General features: G+C 40.7%; 1 protein-coding gene across 9 annotated transcripts in view; it reads right to left on the bottom strand.

Moving 5' to 3' along the window:
* LOC100262416 (uncharacterized) overlaps positions 1 to 21,950 on the bottom strand; it is a 121,280-nt gene that overhangs the window by 82,740 nt on the left and 16,590 nt on the right. For all 9 annotated transcript variants that reach the window (XM_010662944.3, XM_010662945.3, XM_010662946.3 and 6 more), the window contains exons 7-8: positions 18,584 to 18,694; positions 8,294 to 8,335 (exon numbers count right to left, since the gene is read on the bottom strand). In XM_010662944.3, the coding sequence (XP_010661246.1) occupies positions 8,294 to 8,335; positions 18,584 to 18,694 (153 nt within the window). The remainder of the gene's footprint in view (positions 1 to 8,293; positions 8,336 to 18,583; positions 18,695 to 21,950) is intronic.

Below are 21,950 nucleotides of genomic sequence, written 5' to 3'. Positions count from 1 at the left end.
GAGGAACGTGGAGATTAAGCTTCTCTGGAAGGTTCCATTGAGGTAAAACTCCCTGAAGTGACCCAAAATTTCTGGTTTAACAACGTCCCAACAAAACAACCAGAATGTCATTGTGAAGTCGTCCGGGCCTGGGGCTTTGTCCCCACAGCAACTGCTAAGGGCTGCAAAGATTTCTTCCTCAGATAACATAACTTCCAGGCTGCTAGCCACTCCTTCTCCCAGCCCCTTGAAATTAAGGCCATTGATACTAAGCCTCCAATCCCCAGATTCTGAGAGGAGGGACTGGTAGGTTCTGTAAACACTATCTTTTATATCTTCAATGGAAGATAGAGTCACTCCATTCACTCTAATTTTAGACAGGAAGTTCCTCCTTGCCCTAGCATTGGCCATTTTGTGGAAATATTTGGTATTTTTGTCGCCTTCTCTTAACCAGATTTTTCTTGACTTCTGCCTCCAAGAAGTTTCTTCCAGAAGGTCCCATTTCTTATAGTCCTCAAGAGCCAGATTTTTAGCCTCCATATCTCTAGGATTAAGAGGGTTCTCCTTCTCCTTGGCTTCCCAACACTGCAGGCGGGTGAAGGCCTCTACTCTATTGGAAGAGAAGTTGCCTACCACCTCCTTGTTCCAAATTTTCAGGTCCTTCTTCAGCGCTTTGAGTTTCTCAGCAATGTAGTGGTTGCTATAGCCTTCGACAGAATACCCATTCCACCAGCTTCTTACTAGGTCTTTGAATCCATCTATTTTCAGCCACATATTTTCAAAACGGAAGGGGTTTTTTCCTGAAGAGAAACCTCTAGCTTCTAGGACTATGGGGTTATGATCGAAGACCATACGAGGTAGAGCAGATTGTGTGATGGCTGAAAAGTGGTCCTCCCATTGATCCAAAATCAGGAAATGGTCTAACCTAGAGGCAGCTTGAGAGTTCAAAGCCCCTATCCAAGTGAAAGGACCTCCAGTCAGTGGAGAATCCCTCAGCCCCAGCTCCCCTATCACCTCTGAAAATCTCCTCATTTCAGCTATGAGGCTAGGGGCATTCCTTCTTTCCTCTGGGAATCTTACAGAGTTAAAGTCCCCTCCTACGCACCAAGGGTCATCCCAGAGGCCACGGATGGCTCCAAGCTCCTCCCAAAAATCTTCCTTTTCGATGCCAATCACTGGCCCGTACACTCTAGAGAAAATCCAAGAGAAGCCATCAGTGCAATTTCTAAATCGAACAAAGATGGAGTACCCCCCCCCCCCCCCCCCCCCCCGCTTTCAACCTCCAAATTCTCCAAGACTCTGTTATCCCAGAAGAGAAGGAGGCCTTCTGCCGCACCCCTAGCATCCACTGACGCCCAATTAAGAAATCTTCCTACACCCACACTTTTTACCATTTGCAGAGACATTTCTTTCACCTTCGTCTCTAAGAGGCAAACCAAGTTTTTGATTCCTCACCACTCCCTTGATTAGCTTTCTTTTCTAAAAATCATTAAGCCCACGGACATTCCAGCAGAGAATTTTGATTCTCATTAATCAACTAGAATCAAAACCCTGGAGCTCTGGCCTGATTTTTTAGTTATCCCTCGTGTCCCCCCCATAGCTAACAGAGCATTCCAATTTTGTTAACTCTCTTTCGAAGCGGGTGGTGCAAGATTTTTTTTTTTTCCTTCTCTTGCTAAGGGTGTTACTTCCAATTCTCAACTTCAATTTCTTGAGCAGGGCCAGGATTTCAACTCCATGCCCTTCGACAGGCATTCCCAAGACTTTACTGAAGTGGAAAAGTTTGGAAAGCTCCTCTTCTAACCATCCTTCTACACACGGAGGAGCAGCCGATAGGTCTCTCTGTTTCGCCACGTTTTTTTCCATATCAGGGTTCAGGACCACTGTCAACCCATCCTTCATTGGCGTCGCTTCTGCCTCTCTAAGGGTCGGTTCCAGTAGACCAGGGCAAGATCCCCTTTCCCTCTCAAGCCCCGAATCCCAGAAAGGAGTAGAAGAAGAGGACTCTCCTCTCGGGGAGATCAAAGGTAGAGGGAGCGTACCTTGAGGATTGCGAGCTTCGACGGGAGGGGGGGGGGGAAGGCCCATTTGCAAGCGGCGGCGCTTCCATTTAGGGCAACGCTTCCCTCTGGGGGGTCCTGACGATGACGGAAGATGGAGCAGGGGCAGGAGAAGGAGCAAGGGCTCTTCTCCTCCGGCGCGGTGAGCAGATGGGGCTTCCATGCCCTAAGTCTATTGAAGGGGCTGGGCCGAGGGGATTAAAAGCTCCCAAAGAGGCTAAGACTAGGGCCCTTCCCAAGCCCAGGCCCAAAAGAGGAAGCACAGGCCAAGCCTGAATGGGCCATAGCGTCCTTACGCTGGCCTGTAACCACATCGCAGGCATGGGAAGGGGGGGCTGCTGCACCAGTCATGTCTGAGGAAGGGGCACGACTTCCCAAGACCAACGGGGCAGCTTTTCAGGCTGCGGAGAGACTGAGGGAGAGGGCTGGGAGCCTACTGTCACAAGATGCTTCAAATGACCCTCCCCATGGGCTTATATAGGAGGAAGGAAGCTTCTGGAGACTCCTAGAGCCATCTACACTAAGACATTGGTGGGAAGAGTATGAAAGGTTCTAGAGATGCCTAGAGATGTCCACACATCTCTACACTATGGTGGAAGGTATGAGAGGAGTCCAAGGCTTTCTAGAGAATTCTAGAAATCTCTTGTATATTCTTGTACATAGGGTTGCACATAGATTAGTGTAGGGAGTTCTAAAATATTCTTGATTTGCAAGGAACCCTCCAAGGTTCTAGAGAGTTCCACTGGTGCCTATAAATAGGTGAGGCCCTCATTTGGCCAAGGCACCACCCAAATCACTTCCTAACCAAGTAAGTGAGCTTCCAAGCACTTGTAAAGGCTTTCTTGAGTTAATAAGAGCTTCCATTCTTTAAAGAGTTGCCTACTAAGTTTTTTAAGCTTTTGAGTCGCGAGTGTCTTAGCCTAGCAAGCTAAGCATTGGGGAGTAAGGCTGACTTAGCAAGATCAAGCGTCTTGACTTGCCTAAGTGTCGCACGAGCTTAGTGAACAACTAAGTCCGTGACACTACGCTCTCCTTGGCGCGTGACGGGGCCACCTTGTCTTTCTCGAGCTTCCAAGCATCGGCCCCGTGGGAGGGGAGCACAGTGGAGATGCAGACCTCGTCTTCCCACTAAAGCTGCAAAGCGAAGCAAAAGGGACCAGCTACTACCTACAACGAACTTGGGTGCTTCCACCCTCTAGTTTCGACAAGGATTCTGGCCCACTTAAGGTTCCGACGTTCAGTTGTGTTTTCATCCACAACCACGAACCTCCTGCAAGAGTCTCCAAACTTTTTGAAGAGGCTTCTTCCCCAAAGATGTAGAGGGAGGCCTAGAATTCTGACCCAAACAAGGCGCGTGTCCCCTCTGTCTCCCTCAAAGCATCCCACAAAAGGCTTCCATTTTTCTAGGCAGAAGCTTCTTCCTCTGAAGCGTCTTGCTCCTGAACGAAACACCCTCTCTGCTTCGTCCGCAAATTCGTATTCCAGAAGCAAAAGATTTTCTCTCACATTTGACAGCCAGAGGTTCCCTTCCAAGAACCAGGAGCTTTTTGCCCACGACCCAAAGGAAGCAAGGTCAAGGAGGCAGTCAGAGTCTCTCTCCCAGAAGCCCACAAGACACCTACCCAGCAACTCCTCGTCTATCGAGTGCTTCTTTCTCAGCTTCTATCCAGACAGCATCACAAGGCGCGGGACAATCCCGCAGAGAAGAAGAGTCTCTGTTTATACTACTGCTAGGGGAAGCTTGAGCAGGAGTGTGGTTTTCCATCAGAGCTCCTTTCCACTGCAGGGAAGAGACTCTCAAGCTTCTCAGCTTACTAGCAAGAACTTTCCAGCCTCCTACAAGCCCTCTTCCTTCACGAAAAGCCAAGGAGAATCTCTTGTTCTCTGCATCTCTTAGAACGCAACACAAAAATCTCCCTGCATTATTCCTACGGAGCTCCAAACTGTAGTCTCTATTTCCTTCCGACCAAAACTTCTTGAAAGGAGTTCTTTCCTTTAGCCCACAACATGACTCAACCCCTTCTAACAGTAAGGACAGACCTTTCCCTCCAAATCTGATCCATGAAGAAAACTTAGGGCCTCTTTCACAGATTTTTCCCATGCACTTTTCCTTTGTGCTCTTCTATGCTAATCTCAAACGTCTTCAACTCGACACAAACCAGCACCTACCTCCAAGGGAAGATACCGGCATCCTCAAACTCGAAAACTTGTTCTACTTCCAATTTGTCTTTAACAGATGTACCCAACAAAATTCTTATGTGATCATCAATGAATGTAACAAACCATCTCTTACCCATAATAGTATTATCGCTAGATGGCCCCCAAACATCGTTATGAATAACAGAAAATGGTTTGGTGGATTTATAAGGTTGTAATGGGAATGATGCACGATGATGTTTTGATAATTCACAAATGTCACATTGAAACAAAGATGAGTCTTGATTCTTAAACAAACATGGAATCAAATATTTCAAATACTGAAAGTTGGGATGGCCTAATCTAAAATGTCATAACATGATTTCATTGTCAAGAGAAATAGATATTGACTCAAAACAAGTACGTTGTGATTGTTTTCTCAAATCAGACCCATCTTCATGGAAATAGAGTCCTCCGCTTTGCTTAGCACTACCAATCGTCCTCCCCAACTTCAAATCCTGGAATTCACAATGAGATGGAAGGAAGTAAGCACGACAATTTTGGTCTTGTGTTAATTGACTAACAGACAAAAGGTTGCATGAAAGATTTGGGACATGAAGGACGTTGTGAAGACTTGATGAGGAAGAAATAGTTATTGACCCTTTTCCTGCTATGGTAGATAAGGAACCATCAACTATTTTTATTTTTCTATTTCCTACACAAGGAGTATATAAGACGAAAACAATTTCGACAAACTTGTCATATGATTCGTTGCACCCGAATCTATGATCCATGGGAAACTAGGATTGGCACTAGTAAGTGTAGTGGAATAAGAGTTACCTTTCTAGGCCAATGAACATGAAGGAAACTTATTTTGGGATTGAAGGAATTTGCAGAGTTGCACTAGTTGTTCCTTAGTGAGAGGAAGAGTTTCTGAGGAAGTTTGTCTCCCTTGATCACCACTATTAACCTAAAATGCACATCCTTCATTGCTGGATTTTTTCTTCAGATTTTGTGGCTTGCCATGCATCTCCCAGTAAGTCTCTCTTGTGTGCCAAGGCTGCTTATAGTAATCACACCATGGTTTTTCCGACCGCTTGTTATTCTGCTTGTCACCTTCATGTTTGATTCCTCTAGAAGCAAGAGCAGAACTTTCAGATTCAGTTGTAGGCTTTTGATTAGCATCCTTGAGCATCACTCTTCATCGAGCTTCTTCTCGCCTAACTTCACAGAACACTTCACAAATATTTGGCAGGGGTTTCCTCGCAAGAAAAACATACACTCTATCATTCTCCTCTCTCTTCATGTGTCTTGCACTATCACTGGTACAGTCCCAATCGTAATCATAGCACAAATCCAATTCTTGCCAAAGAGTCAACATCCCATTGTAATCTCCGTCACATCTCAATCCCCTTGCTTTGATTGCCACAACTTAGTTTTCAATTCAAATATCTGAGACCAGTTTTCCAAATCCAAGTATGTTTCTCGAATTGTGTCCCATACATCTTTGGTTGATAGGAGAAACATAAATGGTTTTCCAAGAGCAGGTTCCATTAAGTTGATTAACCAGGTTATGATCATAGAATTTTCAGACCTCCATGTCTTGAATTTGGTGTCTTTTTCTGCTGGTTTTGTCACTTCACCAGTGAGATAGCTAATTTTTCCTTTTCCATCTATCACTAGCTTCATCAATTGCACCCACTCTACATAATTCTTGCCATTGAATTTGTGAACAATTATCTAAAGAGTATTGGAATTTTCAGAACTGTTGAATGAGAGAGCAGGACCACTTTACGCTTCCTTTGTCGTTTCCTTGGTTGAGTCGCTTGATCTGGTTGCATCAGTCATGGCCGTCTTGACCATTAAGAAACCCTAGCTGAGAGTCGTAGCTCTAACACCATAAAGATTTTTAGGGGAAAAAATAATCATTCATCTTATTGAATAAGCTGCAGATTACAAGTCAAATAGAAATCTCTTCCAAGAGAATCTCAACACCCTAACAAACTAGAACATGAAAATAGGAACAGAGATAACAACCTAGTAAATATCTAATCAACATATTCTGATTTTATTAACAAAAATCTAAACTAAAAACCCTATCTTTTCAGCAGAAAGTTGTGTTGTATTCTAAAATATCTCAAAATGACTCAAGGAAAGCGACTCTATTTCAAAAGAACACAGAAAAGAAACATTGAAATTTTTTCAGATGCAAATTGGGCTAGCTCCATAACTGACCAAAGATCAACCTCAAGATATTGCACCTATGTATGAGGGAATCTAGTTAATTGGTGAAGCAAGAAACAATCTATTGTACCTCGAAGCAATGCAAAAGCAGAATTTAGAGCCATGACACATGGAATCTATGAAGGAATGTGGTTGAAGAAACTCTTAAACGAGCTGAAAATTACACTAAAAGATTCTATGAAGATGTTCTGTGACAATTAACCTGCCATAAGTATTGCTAAGAATTTGATTCATCATGATCGGACAAATCATGTGGTAATAGATTGTCATTTTATCAAGGAGAAGATAGAAGAAGGGACAATTTCATTAATTTACACTCCAACAGCACTCCAGATAGTAGACATCCTTACCAAGCCACTTTCTAAAACCAACTTTGAAGACTTGAGATATGATCAACATTTACAACCCAATTTGAGAGGGAGTATCGAAATTTGGAGGAAATCCAGAATGTACAGCTATGTGCACAACTGTGTTACAACAACACTTGTGTTATAACTGTGTTATCATTGTATCACAACTGTGTCATAATTGTATCACAGCTATGTCACAATTGTGATATAGTTGTATTTCACCTGATATAGTTGCATTTCCTATTCTAATTTTATTTCTTAATTTTATAAAAGACTTTCTCTCCTAAAATCAAGGATTAGATTTCTTTTCCAAGGCAGATGGCCCCAGCCATTCATATATAAATATCAATACAACAATTGGTTTGAAAATAAGAGAAAAATAAAAGAAGTATTTTTTTCTCCCTCAAATTTCTTCAATTAATAATAAAACAATAATAATAATAATAACAACAGTAATTAATAATAAAAACTAGTAGCTAAATTTAGAAGAAAGATCCAAAAAGAAGGATAAAAGGTCTTTCTCAAAACAAATGTACAAAGACACAAGTGGACTAACAAGAAGGCAGAGAGCTTCCCATAAAATCCCACCTAGGCTTCCCAAACCAACAGATTTGTCCACCAAAGTCCAGCATGATATTTCCAACAAAAGAAACAATTCCTCTTTTGAACAATTAGTCAGCTCCTTAATTTACCAATTTAGGTTTCTAAGAGGACAAATATCCTAAAATTATTGCAAGGTCCATAGCCCTTTCTAAACAATACAACAAAATGGAAAAACTAAACAAACTACCTCACATGCAGCCTCATCTTAGACATGATATAAATAAATAGAGAAATAACAGATAGAACCACCCATTTGTGAGGTGTGGTATTATGTGTCAGATGGGTCTTTCTATCTATTATGTGTCAACCTCAATAACCATTGACTAGGCCCATAATTTGATTTCTAGAAAGTACATTCTAGGCTGAACCCATGTTATATAAGACCCTAGGTAAGTCCACTATCATCCAAAGTATGTCAAATTAAAGCTTGGGCCTTAGAGCCCCATTGCTTGGCACCTCTAGTAAACTTTTAAAGGTTTACCGCTTGTTTCTATCAGCTTTAGTGAGTTAATTCTAAAGCATTTAAAAATTGATCAAATCAAACCATGAGCCAAGGATCCTTAATCCTAGATAAAGTTTGAAGAGAGAGAGAGAGGGGAGGGAGAGTGAGGAAGATGAGTGCACACAAAAAATAAACTAATGACCAAAATTTTAAAAATATGAATTCAGTTAGAATTAGGTTTCTTGAGTTTAATCTAGTCTATCCACCAAAGGCCTTGTAAACATGAAGTATCCATGTGAACAAAACTATTAGTGGCACAAGTAAACATGAGATCCACTTTCACATAACACATGGTATAATTTTCCAATATATCACATTTATTCTTATAACTAGAAAAGAGGAAAATCACATTGTCTGAAGTAACTATATTAAGATTGATAAAGGATAAGGGAGAAGACAACTTTTCATAGGAAGCTTACATGTGAAGTTCTAATCTTCCATTGCAGTTGATCATATAGAAGCTGCAAAAAAATTTTAAAAAAGAAAACGCTTAAGCCTGATTTGAAAAACCTACTCACATAAAAGATAAATAATACATCACTTGATGCATCAAGCACAGTTTGGACTAATCCAATTAGCCCTAAAGAGGAGGTTGTAATGCAGTAACAATAGGATTTGGAAATATCAATTGTCCATGCTAAAAGCTACAGAAAAAAAAAATCAAATTACCTAATTATACTACAAATATTTCTCGTATTACACATCTAACCAAAAGTCTAACCAAATGAGTGAATGTTTCCATCTACTCCAAAACCGAAGAGTAATTTCTGTTCAAGTATGACAAGGAAAAGATTTTCTTTCTTAGCAAATAAACTACAGATATGATTTGTGTGCATATAAGGTGTACATACCAGAAAGAAAAACAACATATAAGAAAATCTAAACAAGAAGAATGACAAAACAATGTCTCGTTTTATTATATTAATAAAATTTATATTTGTTTCTGATTAATAAATAACTAAAATAAATAAATAAAAGAATGAAAAAACAATGCCTAGAGTCTCCTAAAAGGCAAAAGATAGAATTTCCTCAAGATCAACAGCTTCAACAGCTCAACATTTCGATCAAATGGGGATTGGACAAACTCATTTGGGATTGTTCCAGCACTCTTGAAGGGAGTCGCTTTTAAACTAGCTAGTAAAGTAGAAATACTTGCTCTACTTGAGGGTTTCTAATTTCCAAGAAGGCTTTTTTAAATCAGAAACAATACATTTTCATTTATCAATCAATTGATAAATATAAGAAGGATAAGCAATCCTTCTAAGATATACAAACGTAGGTACAAAATTCCAAGAACTAGAACCACAAAAAACTAGCCCATCCTCAGAAAAACCGACATATATATAGAAGGGAAAAAAAAACAATGGAGACTCAAGGGGGAAGGAAATCTCCAACAACAGAGGTCATATGCTTTGCTCATTGTTTGTCTAATTGATCTACGACTTCATTAGCTAAACAAGGAATCAAAGAGAAGGAATGACCTAACTTATGTGCAATATCTATGATTTTACACATCCAGTTGTCAAACTTCCATGAACCTTTTTTCTTATTAGTCACCTAAGATATTACAATGGTAGAATATCTCTACAATTAGATTGGATAAGGATAAAGGTTTTCCCTGCATCAAAATATCTAATTATGTCAATATCTTTGCCTCGATGGCTAACCATATTTTGCATGCTTAGAGAAAGCTCTCAATATTGTACTGAAATGGTCTCTAATACACCTTCAATACCTATTTCTCCATGGTTACCTAATACACATCCATCAAAGTTAAACTTTACCAAACCTATTGGAGGGGAGGCTAGTCAATCAGTACCTTCTTCCTTAACCTAATTGAGCAGCAAGCACTTTTCCAATCTAGCACTAAAAGACACAATGGAATATTCTCATAAAGCTTGATGATTGAGGCCCATAAGGAAGAGAAAAAGAAAATCGAGCCCTAAATGGCATCTAGTGATCTCCATCCATCCTCAAAAATCATTGCATTTCTCTCTATTGAGAGAGAGAGAAAGAAGAAAAACTTTAATTCTCATTCATGTGATATCTACTTACAATTGAGATATATATATATATATATATATATATATACAAGGCTAGGAGTCCTAACTACCATACATGTGACCTATATTAACAAGGAAAGATAACATATTATAAATACATTATATTCAACACTCACCCTCAAGCTAGAGCATATACGTCATATGCACCAAGCTTGTTACAAATATATTTAATCCTAGGACCTCTGAGAGATTTAGTGAAAATGTCTGCTAGTTGATCATTTGAATTAACAAAACTTGTAGCAACACATCCTGATTCGATCTTCTCTCTAATGAAATGACAGTCAACTTCAATATGCTTGGTCCTTTCATGAAAGACTGGATTGGATGCAATATGTAATGCGGCCTGGTTATCACAGATGAGTTTCATCTGTTCATCCTTTCCAAATCTCAACTCCCGAAGAAGATGTCTCAACCATATGAGTTCACATGTTGCCAAAGCCATAGCTCGATACTCGGCTTCAGCGCTAGATCTCGCCACTACATCTTGTTTCTTACTCTTCCAAGATATTAGATTACCTCCAATAAAAACACAGTACCCTGAAGTGGAACGTCTATCTGTGGGTGAGTCAGCCCAATCTGCATCTGTGTAACCAACAACCTGAGTATGACCTCTGTTCTCGTACAATACACCTTGGCCTGGTGTACTTTTGATATATCGAAGAATGCGGATTACGGCATCCCAATGGCTATCACATGGTGACTGTAGGAATTGACTAACAACACTCACAGGAAAAGAAATGTCTGGACGAGTAATGGTGAGATAGTTCAATTTACCTACGAGTCGTCGATATCTCCCGGGGTCTCCTAAAGGCTCCCCCTGTCCTGGTACAAGTTTGACATTCGGATCCATAGGTGTGTCTACCGGTTTACAGTCTAACTTACCAGTTTCTTCCAGGATGTCTAAAGCATACTTCCTTTGGGAAAGGACCACACCAGAACTGGATTGAGCTATCTCAATTCCCAAGTGGCTATCACATGGTGACTGTAGGAATTGACTAACAACACTCACAGGAAAAGAAATGTTTGGACGAGTAATGGTGAGATAACTCAATTTACCTACGAGTCGTCGATATCTCCCGGGGTCTCCTAAAGGCTCCCCCTGTCCTGGTACAAGTTTGACATTCGGATCCATAGGTGTGTCTACCGGTTTACAGTCTAACATACCGGTTTCTTCCAGGATGTCTAAAGCATACTTCCTTTGGGAAAGGACCACACCAGAACTAGATTGAGCTATCTCAATTCCCAAGAAATACTTGAGTTTCCCCAAGCCTTTGGTCTGAAAGTGGGTAAAAAGATGTTGCTTTAGTTTCTGAATACCATCCTGATCACTGCCTGTAATGACGATGTCGTCCACATAAACAACCAGATAAATACACTGCCCCAAGGAGTTATGATGATAGAAAACTGAATGGTCTGCTGCACTGCGAAGCATGCCAAACTCTTGAACAACAGAACTAAAACGGCCAAACCATGCTCGAGGAGATTGTTTCAAGCCATATAGAGAACGGCGTAACCTGCACACTAAACCAGACTCCCCCTCAGCAACAAAACCAGGAGGTTGCTCCATATAAACTTCCTCGGCAAGATCACCATCAAGGAAGGCATTTTTAATATCCAACTGATAAAGAGGCCAAGAGCACATAGCAGCCATGAAGAGAAGCAGACGGACAGAAGCAATCTTGGCAACAGGGGAGAATGTCTCACCATAATCAGAACCATAAACCTGAGTATAGCCTTTAGCAACTAAGCGGGCCTTAAGGCGATCAACCTGACCATCAGGACCAACCTTAACTGCGTAGACCTGCCGACAGCCAACGGTAGATTTACCAGAGGGTAAAACAACAAGATCCCAAGTGCCATTAAAGTGCAGAGCAGCCATTTCATCCACCATTGCCTGGCGCCAGCCTGGATGGGAAAGAGCTTCATGGGTGCTCTTTGGAAGAGAAACAGAGGATATAGCAGAAACAAAAGCAAAATAGGGTGAAGATAATCGATGATAACTCAAAAAATTGTAAATAGGATGAGGATTACGAGTAGAGCGAGTACCTTTCCGAACAGCAATGGGTAAGTCATTAGGAGAAGGCAGAGCCGAGGCAGGTGAAGCCGAAGGGATAGGAAGTGAGTCAGCAGGTGCCTCAGCAAAAGGGAGAGGAGCAACGACACGAGGGCGACGATGATAAACCTGAAGTGGTCGAGGAGGCATAGCATCAGGTGGGGAGACTGCTTTCCTTAGGACACTGCCTAGCGTCCCTAGTGAGTCTCTTAACCTTATTACAGACTGCCCTTTTGAACCAGATTCATCCCCATTAGATGGTTTTCATATAGAGGGTCTTTCTCCTAGTAAAATGACTAGAGTTCAATGAGTTTTTACCTTTATGAATGTCAAGTTAGTCAAACTATTACCAAAATATCTTAGCCTTACGAAGTAACAAAGTAAAAGTGATGGATAAGGCGTATTTTATGTGAAAGTACAAACCTTCCATAGTTTTTTGAGTTTTTTGGGAGTTGGTTTGAAGGTTAGGGGAAAGAGAAGTTTTGTTATAAAGATCATTAGCTGGAATGTTCAAGGATTAGGATCTAGGAAAAAAAGAAGGGTGGTTAAAGATTTTTTGCATCATGAGACCCTAGATATTGTGATGCTCCAGGAAACAAAGGGGGAGATATGTGACAAAAGGTTTGCGGGTAGTTTAAGGATAGATAAGAATAAGGATTGTGCTTCTCTTCCAACTTGTGGGCCTTTGGGTGAGGTTTTGATTATATAGGATTCAAACAAATTTAGTAGTAAAGAGGGGATAATAGATTCCTTTTCAGTCTCAGTCAAGTTATTGACAGATGGAGTTAGGCTCCTTTGGCTTACCTCTATTTATGGTCCTAACAACACTAATCCTAGGAAGGATTTTTGGTTAGAGCTCTTAGATCTTTTTGGTTTAACCTTCCCAAATTGGTGTGTGGGAGAAGATTTTAATGTCATACAGAGAATTTCAAATAAATTGGGTAGTTCTAGATTAACATCCAGTATGAGGGATTTTGATGGTTTTATAAGAGTGTGAGTTAATTGATCCCCCTCTAAGGAATGTTTCTTTTACTTGGTCAAATATACAAGATTCCCCAGTTTGTAAGAGATTAGATAAAATTTTATATTCAAATAAGTGGGAGCAAAGTTTTCCTCAAAGTCTCCAAGAAGTTCTTCCTCAATTGACCTCTAATCATTGTTCGATTGTTTTAGACACCAATCCATTTAAGTGGGGACCAACTCCTTTTAGATTTGAGAACGTGTGGTTGTTCCATCCAAGGGTTTTGGCAAAAGATCTCTGGTCATAGAATTCTCTAAACAGGTGCATAATCTCCTCCTTCACAAGCTCCCAGCTTGATTGCCAAAAAGCAACTATGAAGCCATCTGAGCCTAGAGCTTTATCATCATTCATATCCATTAGGACAGCGTAAATTTCCTCTTCAGTAAAAGGCATCTCCAAGACTTCAGCTTCACGGGAATTGAGGCGATTAAGGTGCAACCCCTCAATATCCGCTCTCCAGCCTGGCTCTTCTGATAGCAAATGCTAAAAAGCATTCACTATCCCCTCCCTCACCTCCTGGTCCTCAGTCATCCATACTCCATTAATTTTAATTCTATCCAAAGAATTATTCCTTCGATGAGCATTTGCCATCCTATGGCAAAAGCCAGTGTTCCTATCCCCTTCCTTAAGCCACAACTCCCTTGACAATTGTCTCCAGTGGGTCTCTTCCATTAAGACCCATTTTTTAAACGAGTCATTGGCTTCTTTTTTCAGCTCAGTTTCCCCTTCAGACAGGCTCCTCTCACTTTCCACCCCGTCCCAGAACTCCACTTGTTGAAGGGCTGAGTTCTTATTGGCTTCCAGCCTACCAAACACCTCCCTGTTCCACACTTTAATTTTTTGCTTCAGCTCCTTCATTTTAGTGGCTAACCTGACATTGGCCCTCCCTCTCACCTCAACCCCCTGCCACCAGCCTCAAAGAAGGTCCATAAAACCATCAGCTTTAAGCCACATATTTTCAAACCTAAACGGGGAAGGACCCCACCTTAACCCACCCCCCATCAACAAGATAAGAAAATGATCTGAGGTAGGTCTGGGCAACCTACTTTGCACGACCTCATTGAAATGATCAAGCCAACTCTGGGTCACTAGGAACCTATCCAATCTGGCCCAAGCCTGATTATTCCTCCCCCCACTCCATGTAAGCACACCCCCTTGCAATGGAAGGTCAATGAGCTTTAACACATCAACAACCTGAGCAAACCTTCTCATTGCACTCGTTAGCCTTCCCTGATTACTTCTTTCCCTCAGGGAAAGGATGACATTGAAGTCACCCCTTAGACACCAAGGATCATCCCAAATGCCTCTAATTGCTCCTATCTCCTCCCATATCCACTCCCTTTCTTCTCTAAAGAAAGGCCCATACACACCAGTAAACATCCAAACTAGCCCATCTTCCACGTTCCTCAACCTACAAGAGATTGAGAAATTTCCCACTTCCATTTCAATCACTTCCAAGGTCCTCTTATCCCAGCAGATCAATAAACCTCCTGCAGAACCATGGGCATCCAGGGTACCCCAATCAAGAAATCTACCAATGCCCAAGCTTCTCACCAGCCCCTCTGACATAGCCTGAATTTTGGTCTCCTGGAGACAGAACAAATCCACCCTTTGACTCCTGATCATGGCCTTCATCACCTTTCTTTTTGAACTGTCGTTAGCTCCCCGAACATTCCAACTTAAGAATCTTAGCTTCATTTAACCACCATGATCTAACACCCTCTTACTTGCATTCCACACTTTTGTTTCTTCCCCCCCCCCCCCCCCCCCGTAGTTAATTGAGCATTCTAGTCTTTTCAATTCTCTTTTGAACTTAGATTTTTCTAGAAGGTTTTTGTTGTGGACTCTTTCCCTTCTCTTTCGAATTTTAACCAAAAAATCCAAAATTTCTTTCTCCAGACCTTCTGTCGAAAACCCCAAAAACTTACTGAATTTGGCCAACTCACTCTCCTCCCATCCCTTTCCTTCTCATGGCAAAGATTGAACTAAACACAACTCCTTTCCATAGTTGTCCTTGCAGCCATTAATAACCTCTGTCAATTCCCAGCGGCTTACATTCTCCTCTTCTAGGGGTCCTGGGGTGAGAAGCATGCGTAAGGGGATTTCCCTCTGGTGATTCACCCTGTCATGCCCAGAAAGGTCACAATACTCCCCCAATGGAGTCCGATCGAAAAAGAAAGAAGGAGAAGGTGATGACCCAGACGCCAACAAACCACTAGGGTTAGGAGCACACCCGTACCTCGACGCTTCCTCAATTAGGGCGTTGTCGATCCTTGACCTCTCCACAAAATAGAGCTCTTCCTCAATTTGCTTCCGCCGGCCATCTTTTTCCCAAAACGGAAAGCTTTCAGTGTCTGGATTTCTCAAATGACTTGGACCAGCCCACACTAAAGGCAGGGCCATCCCAGAGCAACCCACCAAATATTGGGGTGGGCCTCGACAATCGTCCATCCTAGCCGGCCCAGGCGCCCCAATGGTCTCCAAGGCCTTTAGCCTCCTAGAGCCCTCTAAAGACGAAGGCCCAAAAGGATACGGCCCAGCCTTAGGAGATGAGACTAGATCAAGCCCAACGGGCCCAGAGCCCAAATCGGAGCTTCGAAAAGCCCCATTAGGGCCAAGCATAATGGGCTCCCCTTGCAGGCCTTCCTGGTCCCCCACTGACGACCCAACTGGGCCTCGAGACCGAGCCCAAAGGAGCCCCGGCCCACCTGTCTGCCCCCTCATCCCATCAGCAAACTGCAGGTGGGTCTCGATCCTTGTGTCGTCCACGTCTTCCAGCACGCGCTTGCCTACGCGTGCACAGACGTCACCCTCAACCTCCCCTTCTACTCTGTTGTTCTTTCCCCTCCTCTCTATCGACAGCACTCTCATTACCGGCCTTACCTCCCACCACAGGGTTAGCGAATAACACACCCCTTCAACCCCAATTTCTATCATGTTAGGGATCTCCTCGTCGGTTAGCTTCACCAGGATCCTTGCCCACAGCAGCTCCTCCAGCCTCTCCGTCTGAGAATCAATCACTAAAAATCCCCCACACTTCTCCCCTACCTTTCTAAGGGTGTCCCGATCCCATAAAGATATGGGTAACCCCATGATTCTCACCCATGCCTCATTCTTCTTCTCTCCTTCCAACAGACATCCCGTCCTAGGGCTCCATTTCTCCAGTCGCATAAATGTCTTCCCTATCAAAATTCCTCCCAGATTTAGAGCTTTTTCGGCTTCAACTGCCATCTCAAACTCCAGCAGCACCTTTCCCCTTTCCAACTTAGCCAAACCTAAGTTGCCCTTCAACCCCCAAGATCGTGCCATTTGGTTCCCCCAACTTCTCAAGTCATCCCCCTTCACTGACTTTGGATCCCACAAGCTAACAAGGCAATGATCCAACCTCTTTAAGTTTCGGCTAAGGTCCGTGTGGCTTACTTCCACCCTAGCCACTAACCTGCCATTGCGATTTTGCAACTTAACCACTTCCGCAAAACTTTTCCCTAAACTGGGCACCAACGGCATCGCCTCGTCCTCCTGACTCTCCTTCCTCTCTGTAGCAACACCCAAAGCCCTAAGCGTCTCCACCATAGCAACCTGGCCCCCTTTCCCTCCTCTTCCTTTGGGGATAAAGATGTTAAACCTTTTCTTCTCCAGATCCTCGACACCCAGACGGATGAAGCATTCCCCCTTATTTTTATCACACAACATTGAGTAGATCCTCCCTCTTTCCCTCCAATTCCTTACCCATTTGCCTATTCGTGTGTCCTTAATGCACAGAGCCAAACCTTCCACAAAAAGGCCTAGACTATCCGGACCCATCTTAATCCACGAAGACACCCCTCTTTTCCTTTCCACAATAATGACTTGCATTTTGCCCTTCTTCTCTTCTGCCTCGATCTCAAAGGTCTTCGACTCCACCTCGAAGCTACTCTTCCACCGGCTATTCCGAGGCTCCAAGCCGCCAATATTTTTTGCACCATCGCTCGCACACAGAACCACTCGCTCTCACTCTCTCCAGCCCTCTCTCTCTCCCTCTCCTCCATTTCCCCTCTACAAATGCATTTTGAAACTTGGACTATATATATATATATATATTTTAGTACTTCTATCCATTAATTTTAAATTTTTATATTAATATTTATATCCTATTTATTTTATATAAACTTAAATATTTATAATTAATTCATATAATCCCAAATACCCAATCAAAATCCTCTCTCCCATTTCTCGGCAAAATACCCCTTTCATCTTCTCTGCACAATAACCCTTTCACCTCTCAGCTGACAACTTCTCACAATGAATTAACTAAAACAAACAAAATCGTGGTAGCCCTGAAAGATGGTTTTCCAAGGCAAAGCAGTCTAATCACCTAGCCACGAAACTTGCATCACATCCACTAAGACTACAGATCATAAATGCTTTTCATAAGACTATGCCATAAGGAATCACACTCATTAGGAAACTGACATAATTGCCCCAAAATATAACTACATATAGGAATGGATTTTTATTTTGTAATTATTTTCGTTCTCAATAACACTTATTCTTCATTAGGATTTTAATGTTCTTATGCTTTTTCATGAAACTGTTTACAAATCAAGAGAAGAATCAAAGTGTTCATATGATAGAAGTATTTGTTTCAAGTGTTTCTTATCAAGAAAATGAGATGCATGAGACAAACAGCACACCACTTTCCTAGAAAGAGGGTATTAAGTGAATTGTATAAGTTCTGATGAACAGAATACAACGTTCTTGTGCTGCAATAGCAGCTCATTTCTCAGAAATTATTTCTGAGATTCTATTTCTTGACAGTATGATAACAATTAGCAAAATAAAACTTTTAAAAGCTAATCATATTTTGAGTAATCAGATGCCAAGGAGCAGAATATGAAACTGCGGCACTGTAACAAAAGCATCTAGACATTCTTCCTACGTTGATACATAAAAAAATTTTATTGCATCACAATATGCGAATACATATACCACTTTTAGGGGAAAAAAGTCAGTAGAAAAATAGGTTTCCTTACCAACATGTATAAATACTAAATGTACCAAAATCAATATCTGAGGACACCGATATGCATAAAACATAGAAGCACATCCAGAAAACAAAGTAATAAAAGTGCAATAGAATAATACGAAGAATATCAAAAAGGATACTATATATGACCATGCAAGAGTAACAAACAAGTGACTATTTGTAACATGCTGCTTCAGGACATGGAGAACCTTTGTAGACTGCAACTCACACATGGTAGACCATCTCTGACCAGCCATCATATAAATGTCAGACCTAAAGGCATCAAAGCCATTCATGTGGTTGATGTCATGCCCAGATCACTATCACCAAAGTATGGAATATCATTTGCACTGAGCAATACAGATAGCTTCTGGGAACCAACAATCAACACGGAGCATTGATGTGCTCTTTGTTGTTGGCTTTTGGGAGCAAGGAAAGGTCAAATGGCAGGTCATCTCATGAATGAGTGGCAGTCTCAAACACATACTTCAGAACTTGGAAGGGGTGATCCACAGACAAATTGCCTACTGGTCATGCACATATTTCCATGAGTTGTTTAGTTAATACCTTTACACAGTTGGAAATAGCAGAAGCATTTATGACATGGGGCCAAAAACTATATTCAGCCAACAATCCAAGCAGGGACGACGTAAAGACATATCTCTCATCCTCTACAACCTGGAGAACAACTATGCCTTTAGCAAACATAAAGACATTAATGCAGACTTAGAAACCAAAAGAACAGGAAAAAGATAATGCAGAGAGAAAAATGTGAGAAAATGAAAAAGATATAAATAACTAAATATAGTTCGTGAGTCACTCGGCTAGAATGTTATAAAGAAATTCAAGAACCAGTATGTATTAGTAATCTTGACCAAGGAATATGCTGACAAATATGATAACAACCACTACTTGATATGGTTGCAGAAATGAAACTATTTACCATTAGACATTGAATCAGTGAGTATGAGAACGTCTAAGCTACCAAGGGCTAAACTCCAAATTAATTGGAAACAATGTTATACCTTTATAAGGAAATATATAGGGCAAACTTGGTATTTAAAGGATGATTCAGAAGGAATTGAAAATTTGAAACTTATGTATAACTTGAGTTATTTAGTATTTGCACTAAAGAATGATGTAAACAATTTGAGGAAACAAAGAAATGTCCACAATGTATATTACCAAGAGAAATAGATAAGTTCTGGAAGAATGAGCTTGTATGAAAAAGTGTAACAACTTAATACATACAAATCATTTCTCTTCACAAACTTTGTGAATAAAGCAAGGGCTATAAATACATGATGGATGAAGCCTTATTCAGGGAAAAGCTATTTTAATGTTGTAGAGGCTCCAAAACTAAACATGAACAACTAGTAAAATGTAATTTAAATGAGATCACAAGAAGCAAGCAAATCAATATAGTGAAGTACATACACCAATCTAGCAAAGGAAATAACAGAAGAGAGAGAGAGAGAGAGAGAGAGAGAGAGCAAATGAGAAAAGAAAAATGGAGTAAAAGAAACTAGAGAACTTAGGGTTTCTGTCTATTACATTATATTTATACTAATCGCTTATGTTTTCACTGGAATTGGTAAAACTGTAAAAGTAACAAAGTACCATGTAATAGATTTGATGACAATTAATTACAAATACTAACATTGCCAACAAAAAATATGATGGGACAGTTGAATCACCTCCCTAAGGTTTGCTGAAAATACAGGGAGCTACCCTTAGATTAAGTTGGCCACTAATGGTGGAGAAAAATTGTATTTCTCATATGTTAAATGTATACAACCTTGAAATATCTACAGCGGCAGAAGGGAAAGAATAAAGAAAGAAATATTAAAGATCCCTACAAATCAGGGATTATACACACAAATACACACGGTTGTGTATGCACACAGTTGTGCATAGATATAAACAGTTTTGTGCACACACAGCTATACACACACTGTTGATATGTCACAAATGTATCTTCCACAACCCCCTTTAAGCTAGTGAATAGATATTATCCATTTCTAGCTTGATAAAGATTTCTTGAAATCGAGTACTAGCTAATCGTTTCGTTAAGACATCAGCTAATTGACCTCTAGTGGACATGTATGGTGTGCAAATTAAGCCACTGTCCAACTTCAACTTAATGAAATGTTTGCCTACCTCCATATGCTTGGTTTTATCACATTGTACCTAGTTATGTGCAATGTTGATGGTTGACTTATTGTCAATAAAGTCTCATTGGCATCTCCTATTTAATCTTCAAGTCCTCCAAGATGATCTTAAGCCAAAGCAACTCATAGATTCCTTAGGTCATTGCACAAAACTTTGCTTCTATACTAGATTTTGCAACAATGTTCTGTTTCTTACTCCTTCAAGTTACAAAATTCCTTTCAAGAAAAATGCAATATCATGTAGTAGGCCTTTCATCAACAACCGATCCTGCATAATCTACATCAGTATAGGCCTCCAATAATAGTTCAGCAACTCCATTTTGTTGGGGAGTACTAATGCAAAAGAATTCATAGATAATAACTCCTTTTTTAAAATAAGGAGATAGGACTTGATTGAAATAATCTTTTGCATTATCAGACTTAAAATTCTTGATACCCACTCCAAATTGAGTCTTGACCATATGGTGAAAATTAGAAAATATAGCACTTACATCCGATTTTTGTTTTGAGAAGAAAGATCCAAGATATTCAAGTGCAATCATCTATAAATGAGACAAACCATCTAGAGCCTGAAATATTAAGAATTGTGGAAGGACCCCAAATATCACTATGAACTAAGCAAAAGGAATTGAGGCTCTTTTATTACTTATTTGAAAAGAAGCACAATGGTTCTTTGCAAATTCACAAACATCACAATATAATTTTTCTACATCAATTCCTTTGAACAATAAAGGAAACATAATTTTAAGAACGTCAAACAACGAATGTCCAAGACGACAATGATGAAGCCAAATATTATTTTTTAATGTGGATGGCATTTCAAAAAGGAATAATAAGGGTGCCTGATTCTCAATCTTATTTTGACCAAATGACAACTCAAGATAATAAAGTCCATCCTTTTCCATAGCATGTACAATCATCTTCCTTGTACCCTATTCCTAAATACACCGTGAGAAGAATAAAAAAATCACATGACAATTAAGTTCTTTGGTAAAAGGATGAATGGAAACAAGATTGGTGGAAAGCTTAAGTACATGTAGCACATTTTTCAAAACTATGAATTTATTCAAGTTAACTCCCCCTTGACTAGCCATAGTGGCTAGAGAGCCTTCAGCAATGGCTATTTTCTTACTATTAGGACATGGGCTATAGGTAGTAAACTTTTGTGAGGAATGAGTCATATGAACTGTCCCGAATCGATGACCCAAGAGCCTAGGAAAGACATATCCAACACACTAAAAGCAAGAGAAGAGGAATACTTACTTGACTGAGCGAGACAGTAAGCTCCACTAGGACTCTCAAGGGTTCCTAGGAGATCCTTCAATTTCTCAATCTCTTCCTTGTTAAGTACAATATGTTCACTACCACCAAAATTCACCCTCTCTTGTTACAAGTTTTCATTGATCTAAGTGTTGGTGAAGTGTGTCTGAGTTCTCTATTGATCTAAGTATGGATTTTCGAACGGTTGAAGAAGGTTGTGGAGTTTCCAAAATCTCCAGGTTTCATTCGAAAGTTCAGGGGTACATCGAGAACACATTTGGTGGAAATCTATTTCAATAACAAAGGAAGATACATTAGAATTTCGTAATTCGTCACAAACAGAAAATCTTCCTCTCTGATTATTCTTGAATGTGTCGAAGGTAAAGGATGGGAAGCCTAATGGAAGTCAATATTCTTTGTGCCTAAGAGCCCTTTTCGTTTAGTTATGAGAATAGAGGAGGTGGAAGCAAAGGTGAAAAATAAAGAAGGGTTGGTAGGGTGGT

The sequence above is a fragment of the Vitis vinifera genome, chromosome 15, assembly GCF_030704535.1.
Source record: "Vitis vinifera cultivar Pinot Noir 40024 chromosome 15, ASM3070453v1".
Taxonomy (NCBI): Eukaryota; Viridiplantae; Streptophyta; class Magnoliopsida; order Vitales; family Vitaceae; genus Vitis; species Vitis vinifera.
The sequence above is the reverse complement of the archived record's forward strand: the minus strand, read 5'-3'. Positions and strand labels throughout refer to the sequence as shown.